At 54.9% G+C, this 14,035-nt stretch overlaps 3 protein-coding genes across 3 annotated transcripts; 1 reads left to right on the top strand and 2 right to left on the bottom strand.

The window, feature by feature from the left end:
• Positions 1 to 460: 460 nt before the first annotated feature.
• Positions 461 to 2,261, bottom strand: BDP55DRAFT_749593 (acetyl-CoA acetyltransferase; the record flags this gene model as incomplete). The annotated part of the gene is made up of 4 exons (XM_060580606.1): positions 461 to 1,603; positions 1,667 to 2,028; positions 2,109 to 2,188; positions 2,255 to 2,261. The coding sequence occupies 4 exons, from the start codon at positions 2,259 to 2,261 to the stop codon at positions 805 to 807; spliced, it is 1,248 nt and encodes a 415-aa protein (XP_060427002.1). The 3' UTR covers positions 461 to 804.
• A 1,134-nt stretch (positions 2,262 to 3,395) lies between these two features.
• On the bottom strand, positions 3,396 to 4,871 carry BDP55DRAFT_671652 (2-nitropropane dioxygenase). The gene is made up of 3 exons (XM_060575470.1): positions 4,650 to 4,871; positions 3,696 to 4,507; positions 3,396 to 3,607 (listed from the first exon to the last, which is right to left on the bottom strand). Exons 1-3 carry the CDS (start codon positions 4,690 to 4,692, stop codon positions 3,470 to 3,472), a joined length of 993 nt encoding a protein of 330 aa, XP_060427003.1. The 5' UTR covers positions 4,693 to 4,871; the 3' UTR covers positions 3,396 to 3,469.
• Positions 4,872 to 13,080: 8,209 nt separating this feature from the next.
• On the top strand, positions 13,081 to 13,503 carry BDP55DRAFT_731003 (uncharacterized protein; the record flags this gene model as incomplete). The annotated part of the gene is made up of 3 exons (XM_060579768.1): positions 13,081 to 13,135; positions 13,199 to 13,258; positions 13,328 to 13,503. 3 exons carry the CDS (start codon positions 13,081 to 13,083, stop codon positions 13,501 to 13,503), a joined length of 291 nt encoding a protein of 96 aa, XP_060427004.1.
• Positions 13,504 to 14,035: the final 532 nt, after the last annotated feature.

A 14,035-nucleotide genomic window follows, 5' to 3' on the forward strand; every position in this document is an offset into this window, starting at 1 on the left:
ACAAGCCCCACCAGGCCGCAAAAATCTCAACCACTCCCCAGGTATAAAACAACGTCCTCCCACCGCGGCTTTTAGGAATTTTCTTCTTCTTTTTTCTTCATGTCGACAATACTTCAGAGAATCATTTCTATAGTATTCGACCTACTCTTGGTTCCCTAAAGGAGCTACAGATCCCACCCTGGTTGATGATTGATATCCTCGATACCCTAGAGTGATATACTCTGGTTGTTCTCGCACCCTCCGCAAGGAGGGCGGAACAGAAGCCTTGCTTCTGTTTTGTATAGAGAACGGTGATGATCTCGTCCCCTCTCGCGGTCTTGCCCTTGGGCGCGTGGGAGGGGTGGGCATCGATGGACGTCTGACAGGCTTTTTTTTTCATTGCGGGCTGGAGCGAGACTCTGGTCGTGAAGAAGAAATTTCGGTCTCCAAGTACCTATTCACATGTATGGTGTTACCGGACTGGCTTGGTTCGCCGTACAGGAAAGACACCTTTATGGGTGGCTGGCCTGGACTTATCGTCTGAATACCTGGGTGAGATGGTTTACATGCAATCTCCTGAAAGACAAGGCGTGGAGCGACAAAGGTAGGACTCTATCCTCGACCTAAGAAACGTAGGTGACCATTGAGACGTGGCAAACCTCGGATGAGGCTGGTGTATCAAATCAAAACCCTCAGACATCATAGACCAATCGTATTTCATACGCCTAAATCCAGAACCATTCTGTTGATTTACAACTAGGCCCAAATGCTCTAATTAAAATACAAGTTTCATCATCAAATCTTTAATTCCCCGTCGTCACCAACTTACTCGGCAACCCAGACGGCGCTCATGCCCATACCGGTACCGATACACATGGACGTGTTACCAATCTTCTTACCCGTCCGCTTAAGCTCGTACAACAGCGTCGAGATCTGTCTTGCGCCAGTGCAGCCAAGCGGGTGACCGAAGGCAATAGCACCGCCCTTGGGGTTGACCTTCTCGAACGGAATGCCGAGCACCTCGGCGCTCCACAGGCACTGCGACGCGAAAGCCTCGTTGATCTCATAGATGTCGACGTCCTCGGTCGCGATGCCGGCCTTGGCGTTGGCGACGGGGATGGCCTTGGCAGGACCCTGGCCCATGAGCAGCGGCGGCAGGCCGACGATGGCGGCGGAGACGAACTTGCCGAGGATGGGCTGACCGAGGCGCTCGGCGGTGGAGCGCTTCATGAAGAGCACGGCGGCGGCGCCGTCGGAGACCTGGGAGGCATTACCGGCGTGGATGCCGCCGTCCTTTGCAAAGGCGGGCTTGATCTTGGCCAGGGACTCAGCGGTGACGCCGGCGCGGATGCCGTCGTCCTTGGCGACGGTGATCTCCTTGGTCTCACCAGACTTGGGGTCCTCCCACTTGACCTTGAGGGGAACGATTTCCTGGTCAAAGAGGCCCTCGGCCTGGGCCTTGGTGGCCTTGGCGTACGAGGAGGCGGCGAAGGCATCCTGCTTGGTGCGGGGGATGCCGAGGTCCTGGGCCATGTTCTCGGAGAGAACACCCATGGGGACCTTGCAGTTTGCGGCTTCGGGGGTGTTCTCGAGGAGCTCAGAGAACTCGGAGACGGCGGCGGGGCTGTTACGAGACGAGGGTCAGTTTACTGAAAGTATGGGAGCGCGGGGTCAAGGAGCAACGTACCCGTATTGCGTTGACATGCTCTCGACACCGGCGCCGATGCCGACCTCAATCATGCCAGTCTTGATCGCGTTGATGATGTCCACGGAAGCCTGCAGACCAGAGGAGCACTGGCGGTTGAGGGTGCGCACGGCAGTGGTCTGGGGGAAGCCGGCGACGAGAGCAGCGGCACGCATCTCGGTGGCGCCACCGCCGGGGGCCAGGACGGTGCCGACGGCGATATCTTCGACGAGGGCGGGATCGATCTTGGAGCGGTCGAGGAGGGCCTTGAGGGTGCCGGCAATCAGGTCGGCGGCCTGGGTGTCCTTGAAGCCACCCTTGCCACCCTTGGTGAAGGGCGTTCGGAGGGCTGCGGTGACGACGACCTGCGAGGAGATACGATTAGACGGGCGAATTCGGTGATGGTCTGGAGAGAGAGAGAGAGAGAGAGCGATCGGGTGCTTACATCGTCAGCGTTCTTCTGGAGGATCTTGTCCTTGCCGCCGGCGGAGAACTGGCCGCCAAGCTGAGTCAATCTCTCGAGGGCTGGTTGAGCGACGTGGTTAGTAAAAGAGGCCGAGTTACCAGCGCAGAGTATTGCTTGCTACTCACCACCCATTGTGATAGATATGAAGTTTCGAAAATAGAGATGTAAGGGTATATAGATGGAACAGACAGATGGAGAGATAAGACTGGGAAGAGTAGATGTAGAAGGAACAAGTATATCAATACAAAAGTGTGTAAGGGGAACTGTGACGGACAAGATGTATGTCTGGTTCGGATCTCAGATGGGACAATGAGCCTCGGATGTTAAGAAAACGGGTCCTTGACAAAGGAGCAGCAGGGTACTTGGTACACCACTGGCCACCTCCAAAGAGCTCGCTGATGTCAGCTGGGGGTTCACTCTGTACCTCCATACTCTAGGAGTCGAGGTACCTGGGAATGGACTTCTGCAGCACCCAAAAAATAAAAACCGACCGAGGCATCCAAATTCCAGTTGACCACACCGCATTGGTTGCGAAACTCCGGGGCCCGAACCCCACCCTTTTTGCCTGAGAGGTGCGGAAAGGTATCCGTTTCTCACCTAGCTGCCATTTTCACATGCTCGCTTCTTCCCCACTGCGCGGTAGCAGGTGCTGTTTCTGGCTGTTGGTGCGCTGCGATAGCAACCTTGGTCCCCACCTTCTCCCGCCTCCCCCGTACTTTTCCCCCCCCCTTGGTGGCCCAGTGCCAGAAGTGACTTTTGCGGGGGACATACACTACCTATACTCAGCAAGCCAGCGGCCAGCCATTGGCATACCTAGGTAGTCCCGCCGCGGCCCCTCTCTCTCTCCCAATAGCTTGCGTCACAAGCACTTTGCGGTAGCCCAGGTGATCATCATCCCGTCTCCCATGTTCTTCTCTGCCATTTTTAATCCCAAGGTAGCCAGCCTCCTTAGGGTCTTAGGCCGTCACGGGACTTACTCTGCCTCTGGCGGCTTACGGTACCTACGAGGCTGGTGAGCTTGATGGCTGCTGCCCTTTGTGCTGTGTCCGTCAGGTGGAACATGTGCTGGTTTGGCTTGGCTCAAACAGCTACCTTTTTTTTCCATGTGAAGATGCACCGCGAGTCAATTCAAAAATCTTAGGCGCAAACCAATAGGATGGTGGTTTCATCGACATGGAGACCCCAGCGGATTCAGCCATACTCGTTCAGTGGGACTGTAAGCAGCTGGAAGTAAAGTGCATCGTGACTTTATAGACTCATCATAATACAAGGTCATTGTTCTACACATCTGTATATGTCTCTCTCTCTCTCCCCCCACGAAATATCTGTATGGTCTCCCTCTACAACTTAGCCGCCGGCTTAATCAACGCCAGTCTTGCCTTCAGCGCCGCCTCGGCCTCCTTCTCTATTCTAGGAACCAAGTCCTTGACCGACGGGATGTCGTGAATTAACCCGATAACCTGTCCGGCCGTCCAAACCTATGCCGAAATGTTAGCTCGATATTCAACCACGTAAAACTTGTAACAACTCCTTGGGGGGCACCCTCGGATCAAAGGGGATACTCACGCCATAGTCCGGATCACCAGTGATGAAAACCTCTTTGCCCCTCTTCCCGCTCACGAGCGGCGCAATCTCGGAGAACTCGCCCGACGTGCTCTGCTCCTCAATCTTGATGGCCTCCTCCGTGACCTTGTTCTTGTACAGCCGCGTCGTGTTCCTCCACCGCCGCAGCAGCAGCGCCGTGTCCGTCTCTTGCGCCTTGACAATCTCCTCCTTGATCTTGTGGTGGATCGGCGCCTCCAGCGTGCACATGAACCGCGTGCCCATGTTGACACCCACCGCGCCCAAGCACAGCGCCGCCGCGAGGCCCTCGCCGTCCGCGAACCCGCCGGACGCGATGAACGGCACCTTGAGCGACTGCCGCGCCCGCGAGAGGAGGATAAAGTTGGTAATGTCCGACTCGCCGACGTGGCCGGCGCACTCGAAGCCGTCGATGCTGAGGAAGTCGACGCCGAGCTTGACGGCGCTCTGCGCGTGGCGGATCGTGGTGCACTTGTGCAGGATCGTGACGCCCGCGGCCTTGAGCTGCTTAATGACGGGACCGGGCGAGTTGCCGGCCGTCTCTACGATCTTGATGCCCTCGTCGATGACGACCTGGGCGTAGGCGGCGTAGTCTGGGGGCACGAGGGCCGGGAGGAGGGTGATGTTGACGGCAAAGGGGTACGTCGTGAGCGTCTTGCAGCGCTGGATCTCCTTGCGCAACTCCTCAGGGGTCGGGAAGATGAGGGCGGTGATGATGCCCAGCGCGCCGGCGTTGGAGACGGCCGAGGCGAGGTCGGCTGTGCCGACGTGCTGCATGCCGCCCTGGACGATGGGTACTGTGAGGCGGACGAGAGCGTGTCAGCGATGAGTTGTCCCTCTCTGATAATTTACCCGGGCATAGGGGTTAGGATGCGCGCCATAGTGACGCCTGCGGACATGATGTGTTGTGCGTCTCCTCGCGGCCCTGCTCTGACGTACCTTTGATACCCAACCGTCGGGTCAGCTCAGTGTCGAATGGCATGTTGGGCAATCGGAACGCCTTCTTTTTCTCTATTCGATTCGATTTCGGTCCAAACTGTTGTGTTACGTGACGAACAGGTTCAGGGACGAGGGTGAAGACAAGGACGGACGGGGCAACAGGGAAAAAGGAGACAACAATCTTCTAAGAGTTCTAGTCTACCCGTAGATGATGTTGTAGAATGCAGACGTGATAATAAAAAGGGCCAGAGTGGTGATTCTGACGGCAGTCTAGCTGACTCGGTCCGGCCGGTCAAAGGACAACGCCTGCTCAGCCCCCCCGATCGGTACCTTGGGACAGTGGGGACATACCGAGGTAACTCGGCCTCCACCAATCTTCTCCCCCGCGTTTCCAGGTGCCAGGCCATTTTTCGATTAGAGCGAACATGGGGAAACACGGCCGACTCCATTCTTGCCGTCCCTACGGAGTAACTTCCTCTAGGCTCTGGCTCTCACATGGCCCAGCAGCCATCATCTTTCCGTCCACGGGACTATTTCCGTATCAAGAAGGCTTCATCCCTGACACCGGCCAGTCTGGCTTCACTTCATATTCGTGACATTCTGACAGAGAAGGCAGCACACAGCATCCTCATCCCTGACATACTGAATCATCGAGGAGGGTCGCACAGCAACTCTTCGCAGGCCAACAGACCAGACAGACGTGCAGAGACCAGACAGACGTGCAGCACAGCACATCCACCACTTACTTTCTCTGGCTTCAGCCTTCCACGAAAGCCCCATGGCGTGTCATCTGTGACGCTGTGCTCCCACTCATATTGGATCTCATCGGTCGACAATCAAGGCTTCCGAGGGCCGCATACTGACCCCCCGGGCATCTCGATACCTGACTGTCCGTTGGTCAGCAAGCACACCACCCAAAGGCGATTGGATGTCTGTGCCCGATATCGACAGCGCCTCATCTCTCTCCCATCTGGCGGCTCTTTGAAGCTTTGGTGCCACAACGTCCAAGTTACGTGATGCGAATCCAACCTAAAGGAACGTCATTAGGCATTTGGCAGTGGCCTTCCGCAACTCGTTTCAATCACAGGAACGTTGTCTGACGTGGAGTGCATGATGCAGAGTAGCATGTCCATGACCGATGACGGGTTTGACAACCGCTTGCCCTGAGTGAAAGCCCAAGTGCAACCCTCGAGACAGGCAACACGGATTCCGGCATGTCCTTCATACACGGAAGGTCTACTACAGCGGGACCGGAGATTTTCGACATGACAGTCTCGGCTTGCCATCCGCTTGTCGGCGAAACTGCCAGGTCCACTTCAAACTATCCGGATGGCAAACCACTGCCAAGGGCTACCGAGCTTAAATCCACATGGCCTCATCGGCTACACTAAAGCCGTTCCTAGGTAGGGACGTCTCGTTTGCGGTCCACCAAATGGCTACCAATGAGCCATGCTGCCGGTGTTGTCTAGCAGCACAAGATTGTTCGCGCGTGATGCCTCGTCACGTTCGTTGCCAGGATTGCTCGTTGCTTTTTCTCGCTGCATGTCGGCTTCCTTATTTGCAGGGCCTAGGTATCATAATGCTGCCGAAATCGCTCTCGATGTTCGTTTTCGTCCGTCTGACGTGTGCTCAAGAATGTCAACGGAGACCTCAATCAGAGTTGCTACGTCGGGACTCGGGATCTTTTCGTGGTCCGACTATTCGACACTTTCTGCGGGCATCTTGACGACCAATGGTTCAAGATAGCCACGGTCTGTTCTGTTTACCATTGGCCCAAGCTTAATCTTTCCCCTGGATGATACTGTTGATCCGAGTCGCCAGGTCCAACACCCTAGATGACTACGTCGTATTCAAACTTTTGACGTGCAGGTATCTGCTTCGACTACCTCGAACGATTCGAGAGTCAGGAACAGACCCCTTTCTTACTTCGTGCTCCCTAGCCATGCGAGGGCGATCACTGACGAGGCCTTGCTTTCATGCGGCCATCCTGGCGGGCGATGGCATGTGTGTAAGAGCAAGGAGACGATTCACGTGGACTCAAATGAGCTCCGATGGAGACGACCGTCTGCCACCAAATAGATGATGTGGCAAACTTGGCCAAGGAATATGTCTTTCTAGACATCGACACGTAGCTCGATCAAGAGGAAGCTTGCGTTTTGCGCAGCAACTTTGCTGTGAAACACTGTGGCATCCTCCTTCCGTAAGTCTCTATTCGAACTTTTGGTGAGACATGGGCGGGAGATGTACATTTGACGCCGGCTGCCTGCATCGAAAACGGTTTAGCTGCCGTTGCTGCGTTGGCGGCGCCTCGCAGGGCGGCGAAGGATGGGGACGCAACCGTATGCTCCCGATAGATTGACTGATGCAGCTAGTTTGGGCCATCGACCGCGTTGCGCCATCTGTGAGTTTTTCGTTTGGCAGTAACATGCCACCAGCCTCGACCTTCGGTTGGTAATCGGGTATCTGGGCTGGGGATGAAGTTGGCAAACAAGTCGGGGAGGCTCGGGTATGCGGACTCCACCGAGACTCGCAGAGCCATCCGTTTTCCGCGTCTCGGTGTCATTGGAAAGACCAGCCCCATGCTATGCGAGTACAGGTCTCCTTGGGTCGCAATGCTGCACGTAGGTGGTGAACGTCTGCGGGCGGCGGGTGGGAAGAGCCGTTTGAAAAAAAGAAATATCGCAGTGACCCTAGTTCGTCCGGGGGGAATCGAATCAGTGGAGAGCGAAAGAAGGCTTCGAGAATTCCTCCTGTGAAGCGGCGGTGTCTACTCCGTATACTGTAACACAGATTCTGCCAGATACGGCGAGTATACTGGCATCATGCTCCTTTGTGGGCTTCCACAAACACCCAGGTTGGCGGGACTAAACGCAGTCAATAGCGAGTGCTCGACGGGGGCTTGGCTAACGGATTGCTGCTGACCGCTCATCGTTGATTTCCTGCCAACCATGGGGAAGCACGGGAGCTATGGCGCTACTACCGGCCAAGCCGCAGTCGGAGACTTGCCATAGCTTCGGCAAGGGCTGAGGTACCAAGAGCTGGAGCAGAGATCTGTACGAAGTAGGTGTTATCGTTGTCAGGTGGCTAGTCCTCAATCTCCAATGGACTTACACGGATGAGGATCCCCTCCCTCCGGAGTCCAGCACAGCGTCCATGCGTCGACATTGGAGCGAGTTTCGGTCTCAGACGAGTCGTTACGTTCACATCAGAGCGTCCGTTATCCTTGGTGAGAGAAAGAAGGAGAGGCAGAGGCAAAGGGATAGGGGAGGGGCGCGGCCAGAAAGGAGGCAGAAGAGGGCTGCGGTAGGTCCGGGGGATGTTGGAACTGGTCCCGACGGGTTGGTCAAGAAAACATTTCGACCAGATGGACCCTGGTTTCGCCCGCACATCCTGCAGTCTGCAGTCGCGTCTGCACGCTGTCGAGCGCCGGAGCCCCTGGCCTCATTCCTGGTCCTGGTCACGGTCCCGCCAAGGGCGAACGCCGATGCGCGAGCAAACATTGGGGCGGCACCGATCTGCTCACCAGTTTGGAGCATTCTGGAGCGCGATGGAATGTTCGTCCGTCGTTGAATGTTTGCTGGAAATGTTTCCTCGTCAAAAATCCATGGTTGCACGAACGGAGGGAAACACGTTGAACAAAGTCAGAGTCCGAAGGGGGGGGGGGGTCTACCGTCTGCGCGATCAGTCAGTAGTGGATGGGAGGTCGCATTTAGGTGTAAGGCGGTGACGAAAGCTGAGGTGTGTGAAGTGTGAAGAAAATGATTTTTTGTCGATTTTGAGTTCAATGACGGGGGCCTTGCGACCGGGACAGGGCCAGAAACTTTTTACCAGAGGAAGGAACCTGGAACCCTGGACCCTGCCCTGGTGCCTGCCCGACGTTCACCCAAGTGCCAATGGTGGCCTGGCGATCCCTTCTGAGGCCCGGGAGAGAGACATACGCAGTATCCGTACGGAGTATTGAGTAGAGACTAGAGAGAACCTTGAAGTTCGTGGCTTGCCAGGCTTAGAGATCCCATGGATACGATGCTCGCTGCTCGTTCCTTTCTTCTCCTTCTTCCCCTTGCTGTGAAGATTTCTATCCTCAGTTCCGCAGATACACAGTAGAGTCCCTGCGCACAGTCGCTGCAAGCCGAAGCCAACCTCGCCCGTCTTTCGGCTGCCCAGATGTTCCTGCCTCAGTGCTTTTCCTCCAAGTCGTTCGTTTCGTATCTCGACGGGCGCATGTAGCACTAGATGCCCGTCATTCTTTCTTTGATGACGACCTCATTCTGTCAAAGTACCTGACCTGTACGGATATGCTGAGCAACATTACACAACATGGGCTCTGCATCACGGACTACCGTGTGTCTCAATAAGACAACCTTGATGAAGGTCTTGCGGGAAGGCTGAGCTGCTTTGTTAGAGTAGCATCCCTTCCGACTGCCGTCTGAAGTGAAAAGAAAAGTTTAAAGACATAAAAGACGGTGAGGGCAGAATAACTCCACGGAAGGGCACCGGCATCGTCCCGTAGACTAAAACCGAACGAAACAATAAAACCGCCGGCAAAGCTTCGCGCTGTTGTGTACGAATGCTAGTGTTGCTAGCCAACTGGGTCGCTGCGTATCCATGGTGTAGTATTCAAACGATTTCCTCACTAAAACTGCGCCTTGAGATTGATTGTCTACAGTGTGTCCGTAACTACCTACCTTACCGTCGCAGTAGCTGCCAGGGTGGGGAGGAGTCTTGGAGCTGGAGCAGAGGTTTGTGAGGCGTGACTATGAAGGAACTACTAACTCTGTGCTAAGGACCAAGATGGCAAAGGTAAGCTCGGAAAACGACCAGGGGATGTATCTCTCAAGTCACAATGTTTCGCTCCACTTTGGCCTTTCATTTTGCTCGACTCCCTCATTCACTCCAGTCTCCACGTTCCCGTCATTCTCATGCGGCATTCTCACCCTCTTACTCTCACTCTCACTCTTACGCTCATTCTCACCCTCATCGCCTTATCTTTCAACATCCACCACCACCATGCAAGTACTGTACATTCACAACACGACACAACATGAGGTATCCGTACATACGCAGGTCTACAAGCCCAGTTCCCCGGCTTCCCGGTTCCATCTCCCCCCTTCATCCTGATCCCTTCGTTTCGGGGAAGCATGATGGTTCCTAGACTCACAGGCTAAGACGCCGGGGACCCCTTCGGCTGGGGCTCTTCCCATTCCCCGATGCCACCAAGACCGCCAATGCCTCCACAGACCAACATGGGCCACCTTAACCACCGTCACGACTGGTGATCCACCCATGTTCTCCAGCTGCGAGGTGCCCGTTCCTCTACGAGCTGCTGTACGTGCTGCTCTAGCTGCATTCGAGCTGCAGTCGCCCAAACCCGCCGGCCGCCTGTCACTCTGGACGATCCCGCCCGGCCTTGACCACCGCTAGCCCTCTAGGCGGTACTAGGTTACCTACCATGAAGAGCTTGGAGACTGGAGTACCTAGAAGTACGGATACAGCCACGACCATCGGCAAGTCCCTGGACCTGATCTAAACCCGAACCGACGAGGCCTGCGAAGCCATTGAGGACAGCCAAATAGCCGCACGTACCTTGCTTGCCTTGCCTAGGAGGGGAGTTGGCTGCTGGGCGCGCAAGATGTCATGACTTTGTTTTCTACTATGTAAGTTGATTTGGGATATCGAGGGCACGAAGCTACCGCTACACGTACACAAACAGCCAGCACAAGCGTGTTGAGGAGAGAGCAGGGAATGACGGACGCGGGTCTCACAACCACATGTTCTTCTTACAGATGCCACACCTTGAAAGACGACTCTCTCACTCTTCACCAAACCCAATATGTCTCTGTCGTCTTTCACATCTCATAATTGTCCGCATCAACAGCATCGGTATCAACATCATCAGCAGTAGCAGCATATGTCAGAATCAGCAGAACAGCATCATAATCATCATCATCATCGGTGGTCTGGCCCGCCCTGCCAGAAATGCCCTGCTTCGCCCTGCCCTGATCTTCTTCTCACCCCACCCCAAAATGACGATGAGGAGCGAGTGCTGCCCGATCCCACCCCCTTTCCCCCCTCCCTCCGCTAACTGCATCAGTGCGGTGGTACATACATCACTCGCCTCTCCCCGCCCTTTTCCTGCCGCATCGCGCATTTGAATCGACGTGGCTCGGCGGCCCTTTTTCTCCCCCTGCTTTTTATTCCAAAATAAACCGACATGCTTCAACGTCAGTCCATTGCCGTGAGGATGGTCTCGATGAGGCCCAAACGACTCTGACCGAGTTTCCTTTCATCGCAATGTATGGAGAGGAGACTGTCCCTCTTGCCCAACCACCGGGCTGCTTAGCAACTTGGTATTTCCCACCCCCGGCTCGTTTCGCTTCACCGGCTGGCGGAGTCGATGCCGCCGGAGAGGGTCCTGGCGTCGCTCGCCCAGAGCTGGTCCCGGATGCCACTGCGGATTGCCCAGTGCTCGGTGCCCAGGCTAACTTCCAAGGTACCTTACCTTACTGCTTCGCTCTGTCACGCTCTTTTACTTTTGCTCTAGCTTGATTGCCCAATCGTCGGCTTGTTGGCTGATGTCAATGCTATTATTGTTGAACCCTTGCCCCCTGCTCTCATTTACCTATCCGTACATATCGCTTTCCCTCTCACGGCTCATGCCTCATGGTTCATGTACCGATCAACAAGTGCCAGCCAGCCAGCCCAGCCCAGCCCTGGTTGCGATTAGCTTGGGTCGGCTGAAGCGTTGACTGCATGGGACGTGGTGCCATCGTAGCCCTCTCTCTAGCCCTCCAGCCTCGTCGCTCTGTTCCTACTCTCACTCCCACTCTCGCAATCTTCAAATAGACTCTTCATGTATCTGGGGGCGCTCATTCGTCCGGTTGTTGCTCGCTCTCTCGCCTGCGGATTAAACATCTGCACGAAACCTCATCTCCCAATGTACCATGTAGCACGTCAGGCGCTCATCTTGGTACATGACCTGGATACGGATACACACAGCTCACTTTCGTGGATACATCCAGGCTGTATGCATCCGCTTTCCGTAACCTTCGTTTCCTCTCCCTTTCTCGGCTGGAGATTCCAGTCCTGCCCCTGGTCAGCTCTTACCCTGCCTTTTCCCACCGTTTGCACCTCCATCTTTCACCCCTTTGCCCTCCAGTCGGCCTAGGTACGGAGTGCTCATCCGTCTGCTCGATCGTCCACCCCCTTCACCCTACCCCCCTGGCTGGCCTTGTACAAGCCCTTGCCTCTGCGGCTTTGAAGCTCCCAATCAATTCCCTCTTCCACCCCGACGGGTCGGCACTCCACGCCAGCTTCTGTGTGGCCTTGGACCCCGCCGGACGCCGGGTAAGGGAGCCTGGCAAGCCACGTCCCAATCAACTGTTCGCCCAAAGCTGCGGCCATTTCCCGGTCTCCCTTCACAAGTAGCGTGTATTCACCTTACCTACAAGCCGTGGAGCTATGCCATCTTGTCTCAAGTCCCGCAAGCCCATATTTCCCAGCTGCCTGTTCATAAATCCATGATTGTCGGCACCCATGTACCGGTTGACCACGCGGGGGGTTCAAGGGCTAGCATGTGTGTGTGTGTGTGTGTGTGTGTGTGTGTATGTTCAGGGGTGTGTGAGAAAAAAAAGAAAGCAGAGGAAAAAAATCTTGAGAGAAAGAAAGGGAAATAATAACCCAAAAAGACGACGCTAAGAGATCCAAGTTTATCACGACGTTCTGCGGCCAGTACCACACTCCCCACGTCCGGTCTGGTCTCTGGTCTGTGGTCTGGCATCAGACGAAGCAGAAGCACTCACACCCAAGTGGCACACCCCTCTTCTCGCCGCCGCCGCCGCCGCTCCTGCTCCAAGTGCTGGTCGTCAGAGACAAGTACCAGGGCATGGAGAAAAAGAAAGGACACAGGAAACCGACGCGGTCCTGCCGTACCAAACCCAAACGTAATTGGGACGTGATGTTGTGTCGTTACTTCTTTGGATCATGTCCCTTTTCTCTCATCTTCCCTTCCTTTTCTCTCCCACCTCTCTCCATCCCAAGATGCAGCATGCCGTAGGGTACCAGCCCAATTGATCCCTTACCCGTCTACATTCGTTGTGCAAACATTTCATTGCCTCCAGAAACAGCTTCTAGCTAATCTCGTCCTGCCACATCATAATCTTTTCTACTCCAATGGGAATATACCCATTTGTTTCACGGCCGACCTGATCCCGAGTATAAGAACGACCGAGTGTCGCTACTCTATGTACGTTTGTCTTGAGAGATATCCACGATCCCAAACCGACTCCAACAACAACCATCACCTTCTACAGTCCACATCTGTCGCTTCGACACCCCCCTCGAACAGTATACCTCTATAAACCTACCCCTTGTTGCTTCGGCCATACAATTGCACTGCATGTACTCCAGCAAGTCATACACGTCGACTGCCACCATGTCTGCTTCGTCATACAGTAGTCAAGCAAGCACCTGGCAAGAGCGACTTGAAGGTAGGGATTCGCTATGACGACGTCCACCATTGTGTACGCAGCAGCTGATCAATTGCTTTACAGACGCTTGCCGCGAGGCCAACATAATGCCTCCTGTCTTCCAGATCGTTTCTGACCGCCGTGGTAAGCTTTGTTGCCAGTAAACACCCCCTTCGACGTGCTCTCTTTACTGATCGCTTGCTCTTCACTCAGGCGGCCGCACCGCTTGGTCCAGTCGAGTAACTGTCCACGGACGTACCCTCTCCGCACGATTTTGGTACGACGGCAAGAACCTCAACAACGCGAAAGAAGACGCTGCCGAAATGGCTCTCAACTACCTCACCGGTTCGAATCCCAGCTCGCCAGCCAACAGTAGAGGCAGCTGGTAAAGAAGAAGACGAAACGAAAGACGGATACAGACGTGCAAAGATACCCGAAACTTGCAGCGAAACATCCATTCGAGCATCATCGTCTAGCGTCACACTTTTTGTCTCTTTTTTTCATTCAACGCACTATTCTTGCTCTTACTTTTCTGGGCTCTTGTTTCGGATGTTCAACTGTACGAATACACACCTGGAGTTGAGATTGGGAGACATTGGCCAAATGCCACGCGGCACAAGGGGACATCACGGAACATCGGCGTACGACTACATTTCTACCTGCGGTCAATTGGGAGGCTCCGAAAAGGAAGATGGTGTTGATTTGGTTGAGGAGAAATGGAGCAAAAGAAACATTTGTTCTCACCACACCAATCTACAAAGGGGTGGTGGGAGGGGCACGCGGCGGCGTGTCTCGTTTCTCTCTGTACTCCTCACAACCTAACGCGTGTGGAACAGGGACGGGAGCTGAGAGAAGAAATTCCGACACGAGACAGAACCTTGGCGAAACAGCACCGGCAGAACAGTTGACGGGGTCACGAGG

Source organism: Colletotrichum godetiae (genome assembly GCF_030913485.1).
Source record: "Colletotrichum godetiae strain CBS 193.32 chromosome Unknown BDP55scaffold_34, whole genome shotgun sequence".
Classification (NCBI taxonomy): domain Eukaryota; kingdom Fungi; phylum Ascomycota; class Sordariomycetes; order Glomerellales; family Glomerellaceae; genus Colletotrichum; species Colletotrichum godetiae.